Source organism: Gadus morhua, chromosome 3 (assembly GCF_902167405.1).
Source record: "Gadus morhua chromosome 3, gadMor3.0, whole genome shotgun sequence".
In the NCBI taxonomy this organism is placed as follows: Eukaryota; Metazoa; Chordata; class Actinopteri; order Gadiformes; family Gadidae; genus Gadus; species Gadus morhua.
Genome location: NC_044050.1, coordinates 28914647 through 28941198, shown reverse-complemented (window position 1 = coordinate 28941198; position 26552 = coordinate 28914647). Strand labels below are relative to the sequence as shown.

At 48.0% G+C, this 26552-nt stretch overlaps 2 protein-coding genes across 8 annotated transcripts in view; both read left to right on the top strand.

Moving 5' to 3' along the window:
- grk4 (G protein-coupled receptor kinase 4) overlaps nt 1-18050 on the top strand; it is a 47258-nt gene extending 29208 nt beyond the window's left edge. The window contains exons 6-16 of one of the 2 annotated variants that reach the window (XM_030350592.1): nt 450-542; nt 1739-1802; nt 2210-2350; nt 5397-5587; nt 7317-7354; nt 8203-8292; nt 8887-9095; nt 10602-10739; nt 12590-12727; nt 13357-13537; nt 14726-18050. In XM_030350592.1, coding sequence (XP_030206452.1) covers nt 450-542; nt 1739-1802; nt 2210-2350; nt 5397-5587; nt 7317-7354; nt 8203-8292; nt 8887-9095; nt 10602-10739; nt 12590-12727; nt 13357-13536 — 1282 coding nt within the window. In that variant the 3' untranslated portion in view covers nt 13537; nt 14726-18050. The remainder of the gene's footprint in view (nt 1-449; nt 543-1738; nt 1803-2209; nt 2351-5396; nt 5588-7316; nt 7355-8202; nt 8293-8886; nt 9096-10601; nt 10740-12589; nt 12728-13356; nt 13538-14725) is intronic. The other variant, XM_030350591.1, reaches the window with a different exon arrangement.
- Nucleotides 18051-18972: 922 nt separating this feature from the next.
- The window catches only part of htt (huntingtin), a 56794-nt gene continuing 49214 nt past the window's right edge, over nt 18973-26552 (top strand). For 4 of the 6 annotated variants that reach the window (XM_030350561.1, XM_030350557.1, XM_030350560.1 and 1 more), the window contains exons 1-10: nt 18973-19317; nt 20033-20116; nt 20614-20734; nt 21119-21178; nt 21492-21571; nt 22610-22748; nt 23515-23656; nt 24018-24196; nt 24951-25155; nt 26168-26215. In XM_030350561.1, coding sequence (XP_030206421.1) covers nt 19220-19317; nt 20033-20116; nt 20614-20734; nt 21119-21178; nt 21492-21571; nt 22610-22748; nt 23515-23656; nt 24018-24196; nt 24951-25155; nt 26168-26215 — 1156 coding nt within the window. In that variant the 5' untranslated portion in view covers nt 18973-19219. The remainder of the gene's footprint in view (nt 19318-20032; nt 20117-20613; nt 20735-21118; nt 21179-21491; nt 21572-22609; nt 22749-23514; nt 23657-24017; nt 24197-24950; nt 25156-26167; nt 26216-26552) is intronic. The other 2 variants (XM_030350559.1, XM_030350558.1) reach the window with 1 other exon arrangement.

Sequence of the window (26552 nt, the reverse complement as noted above, 5' to 3'; positions counted from 1 at the left end):
AACACATTTGTTTGTTGTTCAGCCCCGTTGCACTCTCAGTACTTATCTCAGAGAGTCATCACGGATGATGTTCAGTCGTTGAAATGTGTTTGCTATCTCCCTGGCATTTGGCGCAGAGATGTCTCCTGAGATTCCATCCGAGGGCGTCCACTCAGGAAGTTCACAAACCGGTCCCTCAACCTGAATGGGCCTGAAAAGGTTTCTCTGTGGTCTCTGGTTTGAGAAGTTGTGTCTCTGTCCACGTTGGGAAGTATGTGCCCGTACGTGTCAGGAAATTGTGTGTTCGGCTAAAAGCTTTGTACTTCTGGTAAACCGTTTTATTTCTGATGGACCTTTTATTTCTGATGGACCTTTTTATTTTTGATAAACCATTGGTTCTGATGAACCTTTTTAGTTCTAGTAAACTTTTTTATTTTTAATAACCCTTTCCCTGTCTCTCCCCCCTCCAGGATCGTTCGAGAGTATCTGAGTGGAGCTCCCTTCTCTGCCTACCAGGAGACTATGTACTTCTCCCGTTTTCTGCAGTGGAAGTGGCTGGAGAGGTGGGTAATACCACACACACACACACACACACACACACACACACACACACACACACACACACACACACACACACACACACACACACACACACACACACACACACACACACACACACACACACACACACACACACACACACACACACACACACACACACACACACACACACACAGAGAGACACAGGCACACACACCCCTAATAGCCCTCATCTCGTGGCCGATCGACACGTGGAGAGGGTTTTTCATTACCTGTTGTTTGCAGTATTAGTAGTGGCGTTCAGGTCGGACTGTGACAACACGGGCTGGTTTAATTACTTTACAGGAAATTAAGCCAGATTTCCATCTAATAGCGCTTCCACGGATAGCGAGTGTGTGTGTGTGTGTGTGTGTGTGTGTGTGTGTGTGTGTGTGGAAACGGAACAAACGAATCGTGGAGAAAGTCCGGAGGAAAACTTGGCCCATAAACCCGGCGCTCCCCTAATCAATGGTTGGTTTCTGGAGCAGAGTTAATAATTGATGATGTTTTGCATAAAGGCCGCTAAGTGAGGCCGAAGTGGAAAACTCCGACCATCAGCACGGTTTAATAATACATGCAAGCATTATTCTGTCTGCCCCACCACATGATCTAAAGTGAATCGCATACACCCCCCCCCCCCACACCCCCTGCCTCCATCTCCTTCCAAATCTCTTTGACAAATTAACCTTAACCTCTCTCCTTCTCTGCCCTCCTCTCCCCCTCCCTCCCTCCCTTTCATTCTCTGTCTCTCTGTCTCTGTCTCTCTCTCTGTCCCTCTGTCTCTCTCTGTCTCTCTGTCTCTGTCTCTGTCTCTCTCTGTCTGTCTCTGTCTCTCTCTGTCTGTCTCTGTCTGTCTCTGTCTCTCTCTGTCTCTCTCTCTCTCTCTGTCCCTCTGTCTCTCTCTCTCTCTGTCCCTCTGTCTCTCTCTCTCTCTGTCCCTCTGTCTCTCTCTCTCTGTCCCTCTGTCTCTGACTCTCTCTCTCTCTCTCTCTCTCTCTCTCTCTCTCTCTCTCTCTCTCTCTCTCTCTCTCTCTCTCTCTCTCTCTCTCTCTCTCTCTCTCTGTCTGTCTGTCTGTCTGTCTGTCTGTCTGTCTGTCTGTCTGTCCCTCTGTCTCTCTGTCTCTCTGTCTCTCTGTCTCTCTGTCTCTCTGTCTCTCTGTCTCTCTCTCTCTCTCTGCAGGCAACCAGTAACCAAAAATACCTTCAGACATTACAGAGTACTAGGAAAAGGTGGATTTGGCGAGGTGAGTGAGGGCCACTTCCTGTGTTTTCTGATGGCTTCCTGTGTGTTCCGATGGCGTTGGGAATGGTTACGCCACACACGCCGCCGAGGGTCACATGACCTCGGCTGGTCCCATCCTAAATGTTGGATCAAGGCATGGCGTCTCGTTTTGAGCAGCAGGTGGAGCACAGAGTCAGATGAGAAATAAGTGTTGATTACGAGAGCATTTTTGCGTAAAACAATGGCGTGTGATTTTGGTCAAGACATCTACTTTCAAAGAGGCCCATTGTGTGTGTTTGTGTGTGTGTGTTTGTCTGTGTGTGTGTGTGTGTGTGTCTGTATGTCTCTGTGTGTTCAGCCCTGTGCGTGTGTGTCTACGTGTGTATGCAGTCGACTGACCCCTCTCTCTGTGCTCTGATTGGTCCCCAGGTGTGTGCCTGTCAGGTGCGGGCCACCGGTAAGATGTACGCCTGTAAAAAGCTGGAAAAGAAACGCGTGAAGAAAAGAAAAGGTGAAGCCATGGCACTAAACGAAAAACGCATTTTAGAAAAAGTTAACAGTAGTTTTGTAGTAAGTACTACCTTTTTTCTTCAACCCTTTCAACCTAATCGTTTTATTGTGTGTGTGTGTGTGTGTGTGTGTGTGTGTGTGCATGTCTTTGTCTATGTGTGTGTGGCTGTGTGTGTGTGTGTGTGTGTGTGTCTGTGTCTCTTTGTGTGTGTCTGTCTGAGTGTGTGTGTGTGTGTGTGTGTGTGTGTGTGTGTGCGCGCAGTCTGAATCAATGAAGTATATCTGGCCATGAGCAATTATCTTACGATGTTTCAATGCTGCAGCGATGTATGTGAGGCAAAAGCACAGAATACCAGCTGGTAAAATCCAAAACATCTCTCTTAAATACCAGTTTGGGTGCCAGACTGTGTCCCTCCACAAGCGAGTGCTTGTGTGTCGGCCAAAGCCAAAATATTTACGTTGCCTTTCCTTGGCTCTCAACAGAGTTTTTTTGGAAATTGTGACAAATTGGTGGCCGGTTCGTTGCCTCAGCCATTCATATCTTTGGCGCTTTGCCTCGGAGTGAAAAACATTTGGGAACACAAATGTGATGTTATTATACTGTGATTCTTAAATGGATATAGCGCCGAGGTCGTACTGCAGCTGGCTTTTGTCTCAAACACATCCTGCTCAATATTCCGTGTTAAACTGTGCTGTTGTCGTGCTTGTGATTAAACTGTTTATTCTAGTGCATTTATTTATTTATGTTTGTCTATCTCCATATGTTGGTCAAAACAAATCCTCAATGGAATTTCGATGGTGTGTTTTTCTGTGTGTGTGTGTGTCTTAACGACATAACTCAAACATTACCCAGATGGAAAGCATGTGGAAACAGTACGACCGCTTTCATTACATCTGATTGGACGTGCAAAAACTCTCAGGTGTTTTGAAAAGGAAAAGGAAAATTTAGCTTTGGATGCAGTTTTACGTTCGTCATAATGACTGCGCCGGGGATGAGAAAATTACTCTTAAGTGGTTGTTTAACATTCTTGGAACATTCATGTGTAGGAGTAGCTGTATGGGTTAGCACGTGACTGTCGTGCATACTCTGTTACATAAACCAGTGGTAGCCTGGGTGGTGTAAAAAATATAGCAAAGCAGAGCACAAACCGAGTCAAAGCTAGCGTGTTTATCACCGCAACCTTTTCTCTGATCCTGTTGGAATAGTTGAGGTATTGGAGTAGTTTTCAGTTAGTTTTCTGGTTCAGATTATACACTGAGCTGCATCTCCTTGTTGGCGTGACTCACCGTGAACACACACACACACACACACACACACACACACACACACACACACACACACACACACACACACACACACACACACACACACACACACACACACACACACACACACACACACACACACACACACACACACAATCACACACACACACACACACACACACACACACACACACAGCACTGCGGCTGGTAGATGCGGTGGGCAGGAGAGGGGTGTGTGGATGTGTGTCGCCGCGCCTGTGAGCTGGGACAGGCGTATGCTCGGTGTTGGCTCTTTGAGCTGCAGGCAGCGAGCGCGGTGAAGGCAGCGAAGGCAGTGTCCCTGCAAGGCGTTTCTCCCTGTGAGGGCAGCCCTGTTGCCTAGCATTAGCTGACCAACCAGGCCCTAGAAAGGAGAGGTGTCAAGTCCCCTGCTCCTCTGGGTGTCTCCATCGCCCCCCCCCCCCGTCTCTGCCCAGGCCCTGGTATTATTTGCTTTGCCTTCCCAGTGCATATCATCCGTCAGCGCTGTTAGCTCATGTTCTAGTACACTAGTATACAGTGTACCCGCGACGCGTCCAAGTTGCAAATATTGTGTGTTTGTGTGTGTCTGAGAGAGTGCATGTGATCGCTTTAGAAGGACATGGGGATAAAATCGCGGCCTTGGTGTGTGTGTGTGTGTGTGTGTGTGTGTGTGTGTGTGTGTGTGTGTGTGTGTGTGTGTGTGTGTGTGTGTGTGTGTGTGTGTGTGTGTGTGTGTGTGTGTGTGTGTGTGTGTGTGTGGTGGCAGGGTGACCCTGTCCTATCCTCTTTAAGCAGCTGGTGACTCTGCTATGAGCGTCCTTGTTTTCACACAATCCTCAGATTCCCTGCCCTAGGAATTTATTATGAATCTGATGGAATGACCGTTTTTTTTTGATCGTCAATTATTAATAATACAGCTATAATATTGAAGTTGATTTAATCGGGTTCAATTCTCATTCCAACCAAAGTAACTTTTCAGATCTCTCCATAGACCCGTGTGTGTGTGTGTGTGTGTGTGTGTGTGTGTGTGTGTGTGTGTGTGTGTGTGTGTGTGTGTGTGTGTGTGTGTGTGTGTGTGTGTGTGTGTGTGTGTGTGTGTGTGTGTGTGTGTGTGTGTTACTTTGCTGTCCATGCTGTGAAGAGCATATGGAACTCCTCCTGATGGCGGCAACGTCCTGCATGCACCAGAATGTTAAACGCCCCCTGTGCCGTTGACCTCGGGGAGGGGGGCGGCGGGGGGGGGGGGAGACTCAGACCACAAGTGATCTCATTTAGTCGAGTTACTCTCAAATTACGATGCATTTATTTATCCGTCTGGAACTCGAAACCGGCTCAGACGAGGAACCCTTTGTCGTGTTCTCGGCACGTCCGTCTTCTGCGGATTCCGTTTAGAGCGGCGATGTATTGCCACCAGGTGTGAGGGTGAGCAGCCGTTACAAGCCGTTTGAGAGTCTGCCCGTCCCCGTGGGGGACTGGACACACGCCCACTTGTGTCACTCAGACACAGGACAGGGCAGGTATTCAAACGACGTGTAACGGCTGATCACACTCACACCTGGTGGCATAATAATCACTCCTCTAATCGTTTTGTTAGTGTTGCCGTTTTATTGCGAAGTCTGTTCCTCTACCCCCCTCAAAATCTTGCATCCACTCCTCTCTCCCCTTCTCTCCTCCCCCTCCCTCTCCTCCTCCTCCTCCTCCTCCCTCTCTCCTCCCCTCTCCTCCTCCTCCCTCTCTCCCTCTTCCTCCTCCCTCATCCTCCTCCTCTCTCCCCCCCCCCTCCCCCCTCTCCCCCTACCTCCCCCTCTCCCTCCCCCAGGTGAGCCTGGCCTACGCCTACGAGACGAAGGACGCGCTGTGCCTGGTGCTGACCATCATGAACGGCGGAGACCTCAAGTTCCACATCTACAACATGGGCAACTCGGGCTTCGACGAGCAGCGCGCCATCTTCTACGCCGCCGAGATCTGCTGCGGCCTGGAGGACCTGCACCGTGAGCGGATCGTCTACAGGTCAGAGGTCACACCGGGGGGAGGGTGGGGGGGGGGGGGGGGGTCTGGTTTGTGTCAGACACCTGGAATGGTAGAGCTGCAGGGAGGGGGTTGGCTGTGTTATGTAGAGGAGGATGATGAGGTTGGGTCATTCAGGTTGTGGGGATGAATTGTGTTGCTGTGTAGATGAGGTTGTGTTGAATAGTTTCTGTCGCTGAGGTTGGGTTGATGAGGTGGTGGTGTTGTGTTGATGACATGAGTATTTCAGGTACTGTGGGATGGATTTTATGTGTAACATTTACGTTTTAGGGAGTTTAGAGTTTTATTTTTATTGTAAAAGTTTGAGCGTGAATTGGCTTTTTGTTGAAACCATTCTAGCTTTGGAAGTAGTTGAGCTTTTCCGGAGAACATTTACATTCACATTTAGGGCGTCAGACGCTTTTATCGAAAGCGACTTACATTAAGTACATTGGTCAGAAGAAGGAGAAACAGCAAAATATTTCTGTCGGCAAAGTAATGATGTTCATAGAACCAAGTGCCAAGCACTAACAATCGCTAGATTGATCCAAACACTGTACACACTGTAACATGAGACGGGAACCATTACAGAGGGTGTAACAACATGAACACTGTGTACACAAAGATGGCCTAAGCTGAATCTTTGTAATGTGTTTTTGACCTGACAGTATTTAGCTAAAGTAAAGACAGGGCGTAAGGCTAACAGGCTCAAACGAGCCATTAAAGCCCGATGGTGGATGTTCAGAGGGGAGACCGCTGCCGGTCGTATTTTCCTTGGAGGTGAACTGGTCATACAACTGACGATTATGTGTTAATGAGCAGGCTGCTCTTTTAACAATAGGGTAACCTGTCTACTTCTGCTGCGCAGGGCCTTGCATCTCGTGCCAACACAAACGCTGTAGTTAAACACCAGTGTTTAAACCCACAGCCAGCTTCTGGTGTTTGCTGTCATACACACGACTGTGGACACAACAGATTCTTCACATTTCAGTTGTTGCTCAAAACACAACGATGCAAACTTTATTGTGACTCCGATTTGGGTCTTTGGTTAATAAGTGAAGAAAGGGGATGAATTGGGAGGTGTTTTTTGAGGCTTCGGTGAAGAGGGCCTGTCATGCTGGAGGAGCAGGGTTGAGGAACGGGTCAAACCCGAGGCAGGGAGGAAGTTTATGTGTTTAGTCCGGGCTCGTCCTGGCCAACCCGGTTCAGGCCTCGCTGCAGACGGAATATAAATATGTCCCGAGCTGTTTATTGTGTTTGACCTTTCGGTAAAAGGTGGAGCGTGGAATGGCTTTCCGTTGAAACCCTCTAGCGCTGGAAGTAGTGGAGTTTTTTCCTGAGTTCATTTACCTTAGCAGGCGCTTTCATCCAAAGCGACTTACAATGCGTAAATTTGTCAGAAGAAAGAGAAACAACAATGTATCAGTCTTTAAAGTATTGACGTTCATAGAACCAAATGCCAAGCATTAACAATCACTAGGTGAACACATTCCCCGTAAACAACAAAGATAGCTAGGATAAGATGCCACACAATGCTAAGCACTATTTATAAGGGCAAGGACGTATAACATGCAATAAGTGCGTAACAGAGCACAAACCTTGCTAACTAACTAAAAGCCAAGCCTGTTTGTTATCGATCCATACGTCCTTAATACTGGTGATCCTTGACCAAAAGTGTGATTTCAACATTTCAATTATACATGAATAACGCAACGTGAATCTTCTTCTGCAGGGATCTGAAGCCCGAGAACATCCTCCTAGACGACCGCGGTAAGTCTCTACGTCGCTCTCCTTGGCCTTCAAGAAGCACGTCCATGTTTTAGAGACAGCTCACGTTCTCCCCGCCCATCACTTCCTGTAGGCCTTCCCTTGCGATCCCATAACAATAGTTGTACGGGCGTCCATGTTTAAACTAGCTTAAACATGGACGCCCGTCATGTTAACCTGCTAGCATAGCATAGCATAGCAGGACATAACGTTCAGGAGACGGCTCATGATAACCAGCTGATGTGACGTAGCATAGCCTAGCATAGAGGAACACTACGTTCAGGAGACAGCTCATGTTAACCAGCTAGCATAGCATAGCTTCACATTACCGTAGTGGGAGTGGGGACCGTTGGCCTATTTTCAGATCCAATACAAATAGTTGTACGGGATCTGAGAATCCCGCTGAACATTTAGTTTGGCCGGGGGCTTGGTTTAAGCTAAGCCTCGGTACACGGGCCTCTGACAGAGGCCGACCAGTCTCCTCAACACCTCCCCGATAAACAGGAACCTGTTTATGTTGAACTTACTCCCAACCTGTTCTGTTTATACGGTGGCCTCCGCGTGACACACGCGTAGGGAAGGGGGAAGAATTAAACCGCAACACGTCCCCTTTCCTATAGGTTGATTAGCCGACGGGATAGATGTAGCATTGTTGCACTGCTTTAAGGTTTATTGTTCTGCTATGCTAGTCTAGGCATTGCTAGGCTATGTTAGCTGGTTAAGTTGCGCTGTCTCCGGAACCTAATGTTTTGCTATGCTATGCTATTCTATGCTATAATATGCTAAGCTATGCTGTATAATGTTTACGTAAACTTTACATTGAAGTAATGTTTTTGTTTATCCTACCCCAGGGCACATCCGGATCTCTGACCTGGGCCTGGCGGTCCAGATCCCAGACGGGGAGACGATACGGGGGAGAGTGGGAACGGTCGGCTACATGGGTGAGGGCCGGGGCATTCGCAACAATTCATTCCCCTTCTCCCCCTTTCTCCCCCTTTCTCCCCCTTTCTGTCTCTGTGTTTTCTGTGATACTCGGTTTCAGAACGTTTGAGGAGGCATTCCTCTGGCCTGAGTCCTGCCCCGCTGTTGGCCGGTCTTCACTATCAGCCCCACATCTGTCTTTCTACCTTCTCTGTTCTCCCTTTTTTGTTACACATGCGAACGGATTGACGTCACGCATCCTGTCTGCCGTTTAAACAAACCCCTCTCCTCTCCTTCCTCTCTCTTTCGTCTTTCTTTCTTTCTCTCTTTCGTCTTTCTTCTTGTCTTTCTTGTTCCTTTTTCTTTCTTTGTTGTTTGTTTCTGTTTCTTTTTTCTTGGTTTGTTCCTTTCCTTTTTCCTGACTTTTTTTTCTCTCTCTCTCTCTCTCTCTCTCTCTCTCTCTCTCTCTCTCTCTCTCTCTCTCTCTCTCTCTCTCTCTCTCTCTCTCTCTCTCTCTCTCTCTCTCTCTCTCTCTCTCTCTCTCTCTCTCTCTCTCTCTCTCTCTCTCTCTCTCTCTCTCTCTCTCCTCCCCCTCTCCCCTCCCCCTCTCTCAGCTCCGGAGGTGATCCAGAACGAGAGCTACACCTTCAGCCCTGACTGGTGGGGTCTGGGCTGCCTGGTCTTCGAGATGATCCAGGGACAGTCGCCGTTCCGCAAGCGCAAGGAGCGCGTGAAGCGGGAGGAGGTGGACCGCCGCGTCCGCGAGGACCAGGAGGAGTACTCCGACAAGTTCTCCGAGGAGGCCAAGGACATCTGCAGACAGGTGAGGAGGAGGAAGAGGGAGGAGGAGGAGGAGGAGGAGACTCGAGGAGGAGGTGGAGGAGGAGACTCCAGGAGGAGGATGGGGAGGGGGTAAAGGAGGAGGAGGAGGAGGAGACCTGAGGAGGAGGAAGGAGGAATGTGCTGGAGTGGGAGCAGCTGCTTTCCCAGTGGGAGTGAGCAGCGACGCCCACTCTGATGTCATGAATCGTATTTTCTTTCTTTGTTTTTTCCATCCGTCTCTATCGCCGACCCGTCCTGAGAAAGTACACCCCCCCCCCCCCCCCCCGTCCCCGTCTCCGTCTCCGTGCCCGTCCCCGTCTCTTCGAGAGCAGAAACACAGTGGGGGCAACCAAGGACTAGGAGCAGGTGGGGGTGGGTGGGGGGGGGGGGTTATGGTGACGTAGTGGAACATTCTAACCTCTGGGTTGAGCCGAGTCAAAGACACCCCAGGGAGGGAGGGAGGGAGGGAGGGAGGGAGAGGGGAGAGAAAGAAAGGAAGCTAAAGTAACAGAATACAGAGGCGAGAAGTGGAGAGGGAGGGAGGGAGAGGGAGATAGAGAGAGGGGGAGAGAGAGAGGGTGTTATCAGCAAGATAAATATCTCCACAGACTCAAAATAGCCAAGTGGTAAATGTTCTCGAGGTGTGTGTGTTTGTGTGTGTGTGCGTGTGCGTGTGCGTGTGTGTGCGTGTGCGTGCGTGCGTGCGTGCGTTCTCAGGGCTTAGCTTTCGTGAGAATCACTTTAACAGAAGTGATTGTTTGGAGGAATGTAGAAGTGGCGACGGGGACTAAAGAGAAATGAGAGAGAGACGGCGGGACGCAGGTAGCCAGGGATGACGTCAGAGGCCGTTCTCCTCCGTGTGTGTGACCGCACCTGGAGGCTCTGTGCGGACGCTTTGAAGGGATGGTATCACGCCACCAGGTCGAAGCGTGCTCAGCCGTCGCAAGCCATTCGAATATCTGCCATTTCCTGTGTCTTGGTGACATCACAAGTGGGCGTGTCCACCTAGATGTACGACGGAAAGATAAGCAACATCTGATTTTCAAAACGTCTTGTAACGGCTGATCGCCCTCACACCTGGAGGTATAATATCAGCGCTTTAAGGCCACAAGGCCTCTCCTCAGCCCCTCTTTAGCACTTGAACATGATTTAGCCTCTGGGTCACATGACCTCAAAAGGTGAGCCGACAGGTATTTTGAATGCGTCTGTGCATGTGTACCCTCGAGTGCCCGGGCAGTCCTTCAGAGATAACTCTCTGCTATGTTAGCCTCCTTTATCCCCCCTCCACCCTCCCCCCTCATCCCCCTCCCCCCTCCCCCCTCACCCCCCTCCACCTCCCCCCTCCCCCCTCCCCCCCCCCCTCCCCCTCACACAACACTGACGAAAGAATGGGAAACGACGAATGAGATGTTCTTCCGCGATCCTCTCCCATTTCCTCCCCCCTGGTGTCACTTCCTGGTCTCCGTTGTCACTTCCTGGTCTCTGATGTCACTTCCTGTCCGTCCAGCTGCTGGCCAAGGACCCGAAGGAGCGCCTGGGGTGCCAGGGGCGCGGGGCGGTGGAGGTGAAGCAGCACCCCATCCTCCGCAACATCAACTTCAAACGGCTGGAGGCCAACATGTTGGACCCGCCCTTCAGCCCGGACGTAAGACAGACAGAGAGACAGACAGACAGACAGACAGACAGACACACAGGCACAGACGGAGAGACAGACAGACAGACACACAGACAGGCACAGACAGAGAGACAGAGAGACAGACAGACAGACACACAGACAGAGGCACAGACAGAGAGACGGACAGACAGACAGAGATACAGACAGACAGACACACAGACAGGCACAGACGGAGAGACAGACAGACAGACAGACAGAGAGACAGACAGACAGACACACAGACGGAGAGACAGACAGACAGACAGACAGAGAGACAGACAGACAGGCACAGACGGAGAGACAGAGAGACAGACAGACACACAGACAGAGGCACAGACAGAGAGACAGACAGACAGACAGACACACAGACAGACAGACACACAGACAGAGGCACAGACAGAGAGACAGACAGACAGACAGACAGACAGACAGAGATACAGACAGACAGACACACAGACAGAGGCACAGACGGAGAGACAGACAGACAGAGATACAGACAGACAGACAGACAGACAGAGGCACAGACGGAGAGACAGAGAGACAGAGAGACAGACAGACAGACAGACACGCAGACAGAGGCACAGACAGAGAGACAGACAGACAGACAGACAGACAGACAGACACGCAGACAGAGGCACAGACGGAGAGACAGAGAGACAGACAGACAGACAGAGATACAGACAGACAGACACACAGACAGAGGCACAGACGGAGAGACAGAGAGACAGACAGACAGAGATACAGACAGACAGACACGCAGACAGAGGCACAGACAGAGAGACAGACAGACAGACAGACAGACAGGCACAGACGGAGAGACAGAGATACAGATAGACAGACAGACACGCAGACAGAGGCACAGACGGAGAGACAGACAGACAAACAGACACACAGACAGAGGCACAGACGGAGAGACAGACAGACAGAGATACAGACGGACATAAACAGACAGACAGAGATACAGACAGACAGACAGAGATACACACAGACAGACAGAGATACAGACAGACACACAGACAGACAGAGATACAGACAGACAGACAGAGATGCACACAGACAGACAGAGATACAGACAGACACACAGACAGAGGCACAGACACATAGACAGAGAGACAGACAGACAGACACACAGACAGAGGCACAGACGGAGAGACAGACAGACAGACAGAGATACAGACAGACATAAACAGACAGAGATAGACAGACAGACAGAGATGCACACAGACAGACACACAGACAGAGGCACAGACACATATACAGAGAGACAGACAGAGATAAACACAGAGACAGACGGAGCCAGAAACACACACAGAGACACACACGCATACATATCCAGACATACACACAGAGAGACAGACACAGAGACAGAGTGTGAGAGAGAGAGAGACACAGAGACAGAGACAGAGCCAGAGAGAGAGACACACACACACACACAGACACACGGAGACAGAGAGACGCACACACATACAGAGACACACAGAGAGAGATACACACAGAAACACAAAAAAAAACACAGACACACACACGCTGAAACACACACAGACACAGACACGCGCACAGTCACAGACACAAACGCAGACTCACACACAGAGAGACGCACACAGAAGCCCAATTACCAGTTTAAGCTTGGAAAATGGAAAATGTTATCAACGAAAGCAAAGCTTTTAAGTACCGCAATTCATGATGACGGTCGGTTCATCAGTTAATCCGGTTTAACACACGTTGTTCCCGGTGTAATTGCATTACAACGAGATTACACTGCGCACTCATTCTAGTTTTATATTTTGGGGTTGTTCCCCCTTAAGTTGTGTACTGACTCCCTGATCTGTGTTCTCGCTCAGCCGCGGGCCGTGTACTGCAAAGACGTGTTGGACATCGAGCAGTTCTCCACGGTGAAAGGCGTCAACATTGACCCCACCGACGATGACTTCTACCACAAGTTTGTGACAGGGAGTGTCTCCATCCCCTGGCAGAACGAGGTACTGCGGGCCGGGGCCAGATGACGTCATCCGTTACACAAGTCTCTCAAGTTACAGTGCGATGACTTCATGGTTTATTTACTTATGGAAATGAAGATTGATCGCAAATTAGAACTAAAATACACGTTTAAACAAATACTGGATTCTGTTACTTGTGCTATGTGGTGGACTCAAAGGCCTGCAATCCCAGTAATGTTTATTACATTTACAGTTGATTACATTTTCAGTAACATTTAGGGCATTTAGCAGACGCTTTTATCCAGTGTGACTTACAATAAGTTAATGTATTGTCGGTACAGTGAGGATGTTCAAAGAACCAAGTGACAAGCACTAACAATCGCTAGGTTAACCCATTCCCCGTGTACAACAAAGATAGCTAGGAGAAGAGGCTACAGCTGCTAAGTGCTATAACTAAGTACGACATACAATAAGTGCGTACAATAAGTGCAAGGACGTACAACATACAATAAGTGTGTACATTAAGTTCAAGGACGTACAAATGTAGGAGGGGTGGGAGGGGATGGCTAATAAGGTGAACTCTGAACATGACCGGTCTCCTGCCGTACCTCTCTGATCCATCCGTCCCTCCGTCCCTCTGTCCTCACGCCCCCGCCCCCTCCCGGGCGCAGATGATCGAGATGGAGTGCTTCAAGGAGATCAACGTGTACGAGACGGACGGGACGCTCTGCTCCGACCTGGACGTGAACCGCCCCAACCCGCCGCCGAAGCGAGGCTTCTTCTACCGCCTTTTCAGAAGACAGGCAAGTGCCAGCCCTCCCGCTGCGTCTGTCCGAGGGGGCGGGGGCTGAGGTACCTCCTTCCTTCCTTCCTTCCTTCCATCCTTCCCTTCCTACTTTCCTTGCTTCCTTCCTCTTCAAGGCCTCCTCTCCAGTAACCTCGAAGCGAGGCCGTTCGCGGCCTTCTGCTGTTCTTTATGTGATTAATGATCTTCTGTTTATGCTAGTCGGATTCGGAACATTAGAAATGGACATTCTTGGGCGTCGCCCGTGTTCCCGTAGTCCTGGGAATGTTTGAAGGACAGCGTTTTTCTTTTCCGTTTCCATTCGTACCCAGTAGTATTCCCGGTAGGTTCGCGTCAGGGTTCTCTAGTCTAGTCTCGATCTCTTCTCTGTTATTCTTCAGTTTCATATTTGTCTTGGTTTTCTTTCCTTCACTCCAAGGTTTGTTGAGGTCTTTGGCAGATGTCGTGGGATTGCTAACGATTAGGCGAACCGTGATGGCAGATGACCACTAACATAACCCAGATCTATTACTTATTCAAACTAACCTTATTAGTTAGGTCTTATCACGTCAGGTACAAAGAACATTTACATTTAGGGCGTTTAGCAGATGCTTTCATCCAAAGCGACTTACAATAAGTACATTTGTCAGAAGAAAGAGGAACAACAATATATCTCGGTGGATACAGTAAGGATGTTCATAGAACCATGTGCCGAGCACTAACAATCACCATGTTAACCCATTCCCCATGTACACCAAAGATAGCTGGATAAGATACTATTTTAAGCACTATTTTTAGGTGCAAGAACAAACTGATCTGTGTTCAGAAAGATTCAGCCTTATCAACTCTTGGTGGTTAATCTGTGTGTGTACAGTCAGCGATTCAGAAACACGATAACCTCACCCCATTTCCATTTTTGTATAAAAAGAAATTGTAGTTCACAATTTAAAATAATGCTCAATGAATGCGACTGTCCTATATTGAGAATACACTTTGCTGTCTCACTAACTACTAACTAAACTAACTACCAGCATTCAAATGTGCTTCAAACATGACCAGTGGTGTTCGATAACATACACTGAGGATGTGTGTGTTAACTCAAAGCCCTTTCATGTACTGATAATGCTGCAGTGCATCATGTGGTTCATGTGTTGTGTTGTGTTGTTAACTTTCCTTTAATTGGTAGCTTGGCATATTTTTTTTGGCATTTGTCAAAGCAGAAGTGTCCATAAAGTGTCCCTCTCGCCTCTCCGTAGGTGTGCTTTAAGAGCAGTTACAGTGAAGACGAGCACGAGGAGCCCTCGCGCCTTTAAACCACTCCCTCCCTCCTTGCCTCCTCCCTCCTCGCCTCCTCCTTCCTCGCCACCTCGCCACCTCGCCACCTCGCCACCTCGCCACCGACCTCCACCACCGACTCTGACCGAGGGCAAATCTTAGGAACTCAGTGAATGTTGACCTGTATTTATGAGCTGTATTAAAATTGTATTATAACTAAAAAGAAAAAAGTATGAGTTTAAAGATTTTGTACATTTGTACTTGAATTTATGTCTAGATGTATATTTTCACTAAAGGTTGTATTGTACAAAAAGCCATAAAAGTACCACTTGAATGCATACATAACATTTTTTTTTTTTTTTTTTTTTGGAATGAGTTTGGAAAAATGTGTGTTAATGAGTTTTTTTAAGAAGCACAGAACCAGGAGTTTTTTTTATTTTATTTCTCAATGTAGCATAACGCCTTTTGTTTTTTCTATGTGCTGTACGTTTGTTATCGTTGATTTGGCAAAATGTGACGTGTTGTTAGTACATCAAGTTCACCGACTCACTAAAGCTAACCCCTTAGCCTCCATGCCCCTCCGAGCGGTCTTCAGTAGATCTCTATAACACATGGATTGGAGCGATCCTGTGGTGACAAATCTAATCAGAGGCAGCCATGTTGTCGCAGGGCTGCTTAAACCTATCCATTTGTTTCCCAGATTCACACCTCGTCCAACTTCTTAGGTGGAAGGATTCAAGTGGTTGATTTGGAATCATGCGCCATGATAATTCATGCCCTGCAGCTCTGGTTGTAATGATGAACTGGTATGTACTGTATGGATGGCTTCTATTGGTATTAGGCTGCTATGTGGATACTAGCATTAGCAAACATCGCTCACCTCTAGGTGCCTAGAGATAAGCGCTTCTAGCAGAGACGGCATGCATCTCTTGTCTGACAATCTCTTAGTCAACAGGTACAACACACTAAATAATCATCACCGTTTAGTCAATCAGTTTAAGTTGCATGTCATGAAACTGGATTTCGTTTCTGGCCTTCCACTCGTTTTTTAAGCTCAAAGTGACCAAGGGTCCAATCCCTATTAGATTCTGGATTCTTCTGGAAATAATGTTACAATATTGACAATGCTGTCCTTTTATAAATCTTTAGCTCCGTTTTATTTTCCACTTTTGTTTTTTGTCATTCTTATTGAATGATTACAGATCCATATGGGCTCGTCTTATATTGGTGCTGTTTACCTGTTGATCATAGATTACGTGATGCTTGTCAAGCTAGAAGACCCCGCCCCATGTCATTAATCGGCTTTATCTGATCATTCTAGGAATAGCTGGGCTGAGAAAAGAGAATTATCACCATTTACTATGTCACCCAGATCTTGTATGTTGCTCTTCCATAGGAAAGACTTAACAACTGATTGCATGTTCTTAGACAGGCCAGGGAAGGGAAAAATTAGCTTTCGACACCTGCCTATATACCTATGTACAGGAAATCTTAACAACTCGCATAATCCCATTTTGTGCACTTTTAAATACACATGGAACATTCTTCAAAAATCAGCTGGTTTATGGACGAGCTGATTTTATGACATCCTGGATTGTATCAGGATTTATTATGATTAGCAAATGTATGTGCCCTTTGTAGGTCAGAGACACGTTAGCTATTTTGAAATTGAATTTTTCTTTAGACAAACCTATTTTACCCCCTCCTTTGTTTTAATGCTGTGAATATCTGAACTAGACTCATTAGCTTTGTGTGCATTTATAATACTGTAACTATATACAACTTTTGTAACATTTGCCTAATTATTTAAATGCAACCTGACCCCAATTCTAAAAAAAAACAAGTTTGCCAACCCCATTGCAATGTTATCCATCAGGGTTTTAGCGGCCCACAAAGTGTTGATTCTCTGCATCATGTGAACACTGTTATCCTACAATCACCATCGATGAATGCATTAACCCAAGCAACTCTGACTCGTTGCACATGACATGGAAACCTTGTGAGGCAAGCAAGGTTTTATGAGTAGAAAACAAAGTGCCACCTTCTGTTATATTGACGATTTGCGATGTACAGCTGAAGACTCGTAGGGTTGGTTTGGCGAGTTCACAAGCTTTGTCTCAACCAGCACATTCCATAACCAGATCAGGAAGAACACAAATGCATTAATCCTCCGTGGTTTGTCCTCACTTGAGTTTTCCCGAGTATCTTTGTTTTTTTAAATTTCATTTTTTTGTTGTTCTCAGGCACATTTCAGAGCCAACTTCTCTGGCAAATGTAGATTTATGCCTTTAATAGGTCTTCGCCTCAAAAAACCTTGTAAAAATACATCTTTCTAACATTTAACCTATACGCTTTCACAACCAGGAGAGAAAAAAAGAATATTTTCCATCCAAATAGCAGTAAAGAAATGTTTTAGTTTTATTGCACTATGGTGTGTATTGACAATGACTATAGGTTGTGTCTTTTAACCTGTTGCCAACGATACCAAAAGCATCATTTATACTTTTTCCTTTCTCACTCTGATGAACTTAATGCAGAAAGACTCACGCCTTTTTATTGTACGTGCCAACGACCAACGTTTCGTTCCGACCCCGCCCTCCTCATTCGACCGGGTTCTCTCTCATCCACTCTGAGTTTCCCAGAGCATCAAAGGAACTTTGAGAAGCTGAACAGTTTTGAATGTCCACACTAAGTGCATTGCAATGCCTGTTTTAAAAAAAAGAGAAAAAGACCTATGTTTTTATAACTCAAAGCATGTATCGGTTTGTAATACTACAGGTTCCTTGTACATATAATTGATCTTCTAGTGCCAACATACCACACTGGTATCTAAAGGACGACTTTATAGCTAGAAGGGTGGCCCGCAGAACCCGACCCTTTCTGAGTAGAGTCTGACGTCTGACCCCCCCCCCCCCTTCCAGAACTGGCGATGTCTGCTTCCCAAACGTGGTTAACACTCGGAGTAACGGGAAACTTATGTTTTGCTGGAGGAACGTCAGAGGGTGCCTTGTAAAGTGAGGTCTAGTTCTGGGCCGACGGTCGTGATGCTGTGCGTTGGTGGGACGTTTCACTGAGTCCAGGGACGTCACATCGAGGGATGTCCAGGGAGGGGGGGGGGGGGGGGACATCAGATGTTATTCACACAAAAGGGTCTCTCCTTAGTTTCTTCTTTTTGTAATTGTACAGTCATATTGTTCAACCACTGCAGTCATTGTAATTCTTGTACAAGTTGTATCACTGGTTGTTGTACCATATCTGACATTTGTAATTAATTATGAAATAATACACTGCCGTTTGTATAAAAAATACATAGGTCCCCTGGTTTTATTTGTGTCGTGTTTACCTTTTGATGTTTTTGTGGTGCGAGGGATAGGAAACTATTATAATCACACATTTTTCAACAAAAATATTTTGTTGGACTCGGGCACATTTCAGAGCCAACTTCTCTGGCAAATGTAGATTTATGCTTTGATAGGTCTTCTCCTCAAAAAACTTGTAAAATACATTTTTCTAACATTTAACCTGTAAGCTTTCACAACCAGGAGAGAAAAATAATATATTTTCATGTTTACATTTTATGTGTTTGTTGTTGTAAGGTTAGGGAACTATTATAGTCACACATTTGGTATATTTTAAAAGGACTGGGTTCAATCCCGAATGTCTTCAGACATTATATATTGATTTATTAAGGATCTCTGTTATAAACAACTCATAGGATAGGAGAACACTTTATTTATTTACAATGCATATTATACAATAAAAATTATAAAAGGCTAAACCAATCCAAATCCTGTTGACTTAATGAGGGCAGTAATTGCAGTTACCGCAGGGACCACATGAGCACTGAAGTCAAATGTATTTGCTTTTCATTTACTTTGTCCGTCTGCCTTCAAGTAAGTATTTAAATCTAGTCAATCGCTGAATCTAGAGAATGTAGATGTAGATGCTTTAGCAAAAATAGCAAAAATGCTTTAATGAGTTAATTAAAGCAGCTTTCTAGCTTGATTCAAATCTAATAAGGACCGAAATCATTAAACAACTGTCCATGGCTAAAACCATGAAGTAAAAATTGCTGTTAGTTGTTATTTGTAAATGCAAATAAGCCAAAGGTTTTATTATGACCCTATGGATTTGAGTAAACCCGTGACCGACCCCTCCTCCATCCACGACACGTTCATTGGCCTCCTCTTGCGTCAATCACAGTCAAACGGTCGCTGATTGGCCAAGCGCCATCGCGTCTGCTCCACTCGCTGCGAAGCTGTCACAAGTCCACTTCCTTGTAGGATTTGTCAGGGCAGCAGCGAACCTCAAATATGCCTTTCATCGCAATGCATCCCATTCATTAATGGACGACCTCGTGAAGGAATAGCAAACCCAACTGACCGAGGAGAAGGAGGAGAGGAGGTGCTTAGAGGAGGAGCACTGCGTCCGGCCGCGCCGCCTCGCCTCCCCGTGGCGTCGGTGTTCTGACCAAAATGGCCACCATGGAGAAACTAATGAAGGCCTTCGAGTCCCTGAAGTCGTTCCAGCAGCAGCAGGGTCCCCCCACGGTGGAGGAGCTGGTGCAGAAGCAGTAAGTGATCATCTGGAGGAGGAGGAGGAGAAGCCAAACGCATCCCGGTAGCATCTCTGCAGACCCTGGGACTGTCTGGCTGATGCTGGCTCTCTCTGATGCTGCTGCTCGCTGGGCTGCTGGCTGTGCTGGAAGGATGCACTCGATTGTTTTGACGCTAGAGCTGGAGACGTCATATCTGGTCTGCGGTTCGAACTGGGGGCGAGATGTTTAATGGATGTGTAGATCTGCCGGCTCAGCGGTGTGGTGTGTGTGGTGGTCGGCCCCCCTTGCTGCGGACTCAGTGGTGTTGTTGTAGCGAAGGCACCTGCCAAGGGCCACAACACACAACACAGGACCTGTTTGTGTCCAGGTTCTGCTTATGCGATAGAATCGCTGCGTAAACCTGGACATATGTGGTGCATATCTACCATAGCGCACTAGTTTTAAGCATGCTTGCGACCCTGCGAATCGCAGACCAGATTTGTGTGTCTGGTGACAGCTGCGCTCCATTGTCTGTTGTTGACATGATGCACTTTGTTCCTTCTCGTCCGTTTCCACCTCACTGGAAGTGGGAACTGAGAGGGTCTGGGTGTAATGGTTGTAGGTAAATGCACTTCTAAAGTGCACGAATGATTTTGCAATCTGTTGGTATCATTTTAGTCAGTTTTCGGCTGTTTTTTTTTATGCCCCCCTATCCCCCTCTCTCTAATGTTGTTGCTTCTCCATCCCCCAGGAAAAAGGAGCAGGCTGCCACTAAGAAGGACCGCGTCACACATTGCTTGACGATATGCGAGAACATTGTAGCCCAGTCTCTGAGGTAGGACCTGTCTCGCTTACTAATAACTACTAACCAAATAACTACCAGCGTTCAAATGGGTTTCAAACTTGGTGTTCGATTAAATACACTAAGGGTGTTTGTTTCACATGTTTACTCAAACCCCTTTAATACTGATAATGCTGTACTGCACAGCAAATGGTTCATGTGTTGCTGACTTGTTGTTAAAAATAGGACTTAGCTTCTTATCCTAGCTATCTCTGTTGTATACAGGGAATGGGTTAACCTAGTGATTGTTACTGTACCGTCAGCGTTATTTTGTTTCTCTTTCCTCTGACAAATTGTAAGTCGCTTTGGATAAAAGCGTCTCCTAAACATAAATGTAATTGTCCTTTAATTGGTAGTTGGGCATTTTTTTATTTGGATCAAGGAATAATTGTATAATATCTTGCCTGTATAAGATCAGAGTTTTAGACGTGAGGAGGGGTCAGTGTGCGTACTATGACCGCTCACTGTCTGGACTTTGTCTCTGGGATCAGGACTTCTCCGGAGTTCCAAAAGCTGCTTGGCATCGCCATGGAGATGTTCCTTCTCTGCAGCGACGACAGCGAATCGGACGTCAGGATGGTGGCTGACGAGTGCCTGAACAAGATCATAAAGGTGCGCGGCGCACAACTCTGTCACCATCACGTCTGTATCACGTTCAGATGAGACGTAAATGCTATACAGTGTGTCCATTATGCTATTATGGCCCTATTGATCAGGGATCAAGTTCTCGTGGGCTTTATGTAATCACCAGTAGAGGGAGCTAAGCTAAATGCTACATCTCTAATGCGGAGGGAAACTATCTATTTCCATAACTTGAAAGTAACAATATATTCTGTAGTAGTGGGTTTTTCAAACGGATGACTTCATGGTTCATTGGCACTTGGTTCTATGAACATCCTTACTGTCCCGGCAGCGACATATTGTTGTTTCACTTTCTTCTGAAAGTATATAAATGTAAATGTGGTGACGAGGTTTTATCTCCTGCTCTTTCCTCAGGCTCTGATGGACTCCAACCTACCCAGACTCCAGCTGGAGCTGTACAAAGAGATTAAGAAGGTAGACACTCCTCAACCATTTAGTTAATACGATTTCTTAAATTCAGAAAATATTAACTATCATTATTAGGCGTGGCATGTGGCTCAGGAGGCAGAGAGGGTTGGCTGGTAACCGGAAGGTTGCTGGTTCGATCCCCGGCTCCTCCTAGCTGAGTGTCGAGGTGTCCCTGAGCGAGACGCCTCACCCTGACTGCTCCTGACCAGCTGGCTGTCGCCCTGCGGGGCTGACTCCGCCGTCGTTGTGTGAATGTGTGGATGAACGGGTGAATTGACCAGTTCGCCCACATACTGATGTGTGGTGTTGCTGTGTGCAGAACGGTGCCTCGCGGAGCCTGAGGGCGGCTCTCTGGAGGTTCGCTGAGCTCGCCCACCTCATCAGGCCACAGAAGTGCAGGTATGGACACACACGAACACACACGAGCACCCCGGCTCCTGTAGAGCGGAGTAGAGACTAGAGCTGTCTCGAAACCAGTATCGGAAGTTCCTCCGATCCTGCCTAAAATTCAGCATCGGGTATCGGAGAGTACGCAAGTCTATGCGCCGAACCGATGCCATCACGTGACTAGCTCACTTACTACTGAGAGCATCAAACACTACGGTGTTGAGCTGTGTTGGTTAACGGTCGGTGGTGGAAAGTCGGAATGGGAAACGCGTCATCTCCGACATAAGTGCGTTCGAGCTACCAAGTTGGAAAAACATGGATCCATGGACGCATAACGACAAGAATACTAATGTATTATTATAATCATAGATTGTAAATGTAAATGATAAAATATTTTATAGTCAGTAAGTGAACCGGCCTTACCGACCTTAAATACCTTACATTACATTACGCTGTCATCATAAGGGAACCCTTCAATAAGAACAAGTGCTATCAATACACACTCGGTATCGGCCGACACTTCAGTTCAGGAATCAGAATCGGGAAGGATTTGTTTTTTATAGGAGCATCTCTAGTTGAGACCAAAGGTTCCCCCCACTGCTTCACGCGTCCGTTCCCTGTCCTCTGATTGGCCGTCCGCTGTCCTCTGATTGGCCGTCCGCTGTCCCCTGATTGGCCGTCCGCTGTCCTCTGATTGGCCTCCCCCTGTCCTCTGATTGGCCGCCGCCGTCCCCTGTCCTCTGATTGGCCGTCCGCTGTCCTCTGATTGGCCGTCCGCTGTCCTCTGATTGGCCTCCCCCTGTCCTCTGATTGGCCTCCCCCTGTCCTCTGATTGGCCGTCCCCTGTCCTCTGATTGGCCGTCCCCTGTCCTCTGATTGGCCGTCCGCTGTCCTCTGATTGGCCGTCCGCTGTCCTCTGATTGGCCGCCGCCGTCCCCTGTCCTCTGATTGGCCGTCGGCTGTCCTCTGATTGGCCGTCCGCTGTCCTCTGATTGGCCGCCCCCTGTCTTCTGATTGGCCGTCCCCTGTCCTCTGATTGGCCGTCCCCAGACCCTACCTGGTGAACCTGCTGCCCTGCCTGACCCGGATCACCAAGCGCCAGGAGGAGACGGTTCAGGAGACCCTCGCCGCCGCCATGCCCAAGATCATGGCCGCGCTCGGACAGTTCGCCAACGACGGGGAAATCAAGGTAACGGGCGCGGGGGATGGAGCTACACGCAACACTGCGGTGGTGGGTCGAAGGTCAAAGTCCTCTGGGCCTGATTGCAATGAGGCCCTGTGGAAATGAGCGTTTATCTTTTGGTTGATACATTGTGTGTCGTACGTCCTGGCACTTAAAAATAGTACTTCGCATTGTGTAGCGTCTTATCCTTTGGAGTTCATTCCCCTCCCACATCAAAGTCTCCAACCCTCTCTTCTTTCAAATCTGCACTCAAAACATAACTTTTTACACTAGCCTTGCCTTCCCCACCTAACTCCCACCTAATTCTTCATGTTTAACCTCTGTTTTTCTTTTAACCCTAGTCTGTTTTATTATGTCTGTTACATAGTTTTGACAGGGCAATATGTAAAGCGTCTAAGAGTACCATATTAAGCGCTATATAAATTTAATTTATTATTATTATTATTATTATTATCCTAGCTATCTTTGTTGTATACGGGGAATGGGTTAACCTAGTGATTGCTAGTGCTTGGTTCTATGAACATCCTTACTGTAATGACAGTTATATTGTTGTTTCTCTTTCTTCTGACAAATGTACTTATTGTAAGTCGCTTTGGATAAAAGCGTCTGCTAAATGCCCGGAATGTAGATATTAGTTAATATTAGTGAATAAAGAGAGTATTCAGGGATCAACGGATATAACAGGGTGGGGTGATATCAATATGACCTCGCCCTGTAACGGGCCTTGTTTCCACCCTGATCAAACCCCTTGTGGATGGCGTCCGTGTTGCAGGTGCTGCTGAAGTCGTTTGTGGCCAACCTGAAGGTCAGCTCTCCCACCATCAGACGCACGGCCGCTAGCTCGGCCGTGAGCGTGTGTCAGCAGTCCAGACGGCCCAGCTACTTCTACACCTGGCTGCTCAACGTGCTGCTGGGTAGGACACCTGCTCACACACATTCACTCCCTCGCTCACCTGCACAGTCGCACCGTCGCACAGTCGCACAGTCTCACAGTCTCAGTCGTACAGTCTCACACTCGCAGACACATGCTTACTCGCGCACACACACATGCTCACAAACTAACACACTCACTGATTGAAAAACGATCCCACAGGTTCCAACAGCTTGTTCAACAAAGAATACTTTAGTTTATCTCAACACGGTGACCAGTTTATCTTCTCGAAGACCTGTGTGTCACACACACACACACAGACAGAGACAGAGACAGAGACAGAGACAGAGACAGAGACAGAGACAGAGAGGGGGTCTGACGCGCTGTCCCTCCCCCCTGAGCAGGCCTGCTGGTGCCGGTGGACGAGGAGCACCCGAGCCACCTGATCCTGGGCGTGCTGCTGACGCTGCGCTACCTGCTGCCGCTGCTGCAGCAGAACATCAACGGGCCCAGCCTGAAGGGCAGCTTCGGGGTGATGAGGAAGGAGGTGGACGTCCAGCCCACGCCGGAGCAGCTGCTGCAGGTACGGTACTCCGGTGGACGACGGCGACGGCGTGTTCGTCGTGTTGCGGGTCGTTTCTGCCTACTGCGGGCGCTCTTAGTGAATCCCCGCCCCCCTCACGCCCTCCCTTCCTATCTCTGCCATGGGTTGCGTTCCCGTACCTGTGATTGACAGGATGGACGGATCACCCCGACCAATCAGGGGTTGGGATGCCGTGATTGGTCAGAAGTGAGCCGGGGCTGAACTTCTCGTAACAGCCGCGGTAGCAGCGTAGCACGCTCACCTATGATGGATGGTCTTTCTACTTTGAATTTAAATCAAATTCTAGCACTTTAGATAGATAGATAGATAGATAGATAGATAGATAGATAGATAGATAGATAGATAGATAGATAGATAGATAGATACGCTACAGAACCCTAATGAGTGAAAGTGAATGTCCCTTGTCCAACACTAGAAAACTCCAAATCATCACGTTATCTTTAGCTCTGTATCGGATATACTAATAGTACTTGGCGTTGTGTAGCATCTTATCCTAGCTATCTCTGTTGTATACGGGGAACTGGTTAACCTAGTGATAGTTAGTGCTTGGCACTCGGTTCTATGAACATCCTTACTGTACCGACAGAGATATATTGTTGTTTCACTTTCACTTTCACTTTGAACAACATATTGTTGTTTCTATTTCTTCTGACAAATGTACTTATTGTGACTCTTTGTGTGAAAGCGTCGGCTAAACGCCTCACGGTTAATGTGCTTCCCCCCCCCCCGCCAGGTGTACGAGCTGACCCTCCACTACACGCAGCACCGCGACCACAACGTGGTCACGGCGGCGCTGGAGCTGCTGCAGCAGATGTTCCGGACTCCGCCCCCGGAGCTGCTGCACATGCTCATCACGCCCGGCAGCATCCCGCACGCCGGCGTGTTCCGGCAGGACGCCGAGGGCCGTGCGCGCTCCGGCAGCATCGGGGAGTTCATCGGTAAACACGGTGAACGTCGGACGTTGGGGGGGGGGGGGGGGGGGGGCTCGGCCGATTGGCACAGCAGGGGTTGGGGGGGAGGAGGAGAGAGGGGAAGGGTTGGTGATGGGGTCGTTCAGGGAGTCGTCGGGCCCTTTTATCGGACGGGTTTATTTAATGGAGTTTAGAAGATGGGGTCACGGTGAGACCCAGCAGCTTTCAGGTACCGGCAGCCGATGGTGCATCACCCACACAGGGCTGATGTTTGAACCATCAGGACATGTTTGGGTCTTCCCTGCCTCACCCAATCATGGGTGATGTCTGTCCATGTTTAACGCAGTTTAGATCATGGCGTCACGTCGGGACCCAGCAGCTTTCTGTACCGGACATGTTTGGGTGACGTCTGTACCATCAGATGGTACAGACGTCACCCAAACATGTCCGGTACAGACGGCTGATGCTACGGTCCTCACGCAAACATATCCGCTCAGACGTCACACAAACCAAAACGTGCCCGGTACATGTTTGGGTGATGTTTGTGTGACGTTCGTACCATCAGCTTTCTGTACTAATCACCCAAACATTTCCGCTACGGTCGGCTAATGGTACGGACGTCACCAAACAGGGATGAGGTCTTCCTTTGGGCCGTTTGGCCATCTTGGATTCTCTGCAGAATTTTATAACGCGGATAATACTTAGCCCGTATTTCCACACGGTAAGCAGTCCAAAAAGGCCATTTGCTAAAACAATCTGAAGCCTTAAGTGATTAGTTGGCTGCTGAATCGTAGCTCTGTAATAACTAATCCATACTGTGCTAAGGTGTTTGTCCACTAAGCTCTTTAATGAGTGCCTGCACCCCCTGCTAAGGTTTCTGCACCTCGGCTCTCTGCTTTCTAACCCATCCCTCCATCGATCTTACTACGGTGGATTCCTTTTGGGCCAGAAAGCTGCTGGAGCTTTTAGTTTCCTCTCTTTTCTTCACTGCCTCTCTTCTCTCTTTTCCTCTTCTGCTCACTGTCTCCTAACACACCAGCCGGGGGGGGGGCGGCCTGCAGTCCCCTCGTCCCCAGGAAGCAGAAAGGTGATTGGTCTACGTTGGTGTGTGTGTCTCTGTGTGTCTCTATCTGAGGGTGTGTGTCTGTCTCTGTCAGTGTGTGTCTGTCTCTGTCTGTGTGTGTGTGTGTGTGTCTCTGTCTCTGTCAGTGGGTGTGTGTCTGTCTCTGTCTCTGGGTGTGTGTGTGTGTGTCTCTCTTTGGGTTTTGTATGTGTGGGTGTGCGTGTCTGTGTGTGTTTCGTATGTGTGGGTGTGCGTGTCTGTCTAGCTGTGTGTGTATGACATTTATAATCAGAGCACACCTCTTCAATATAACCCAATACAACCCTACGTGCCTCTAGTTTTATCCCTGATTCTCTCTACT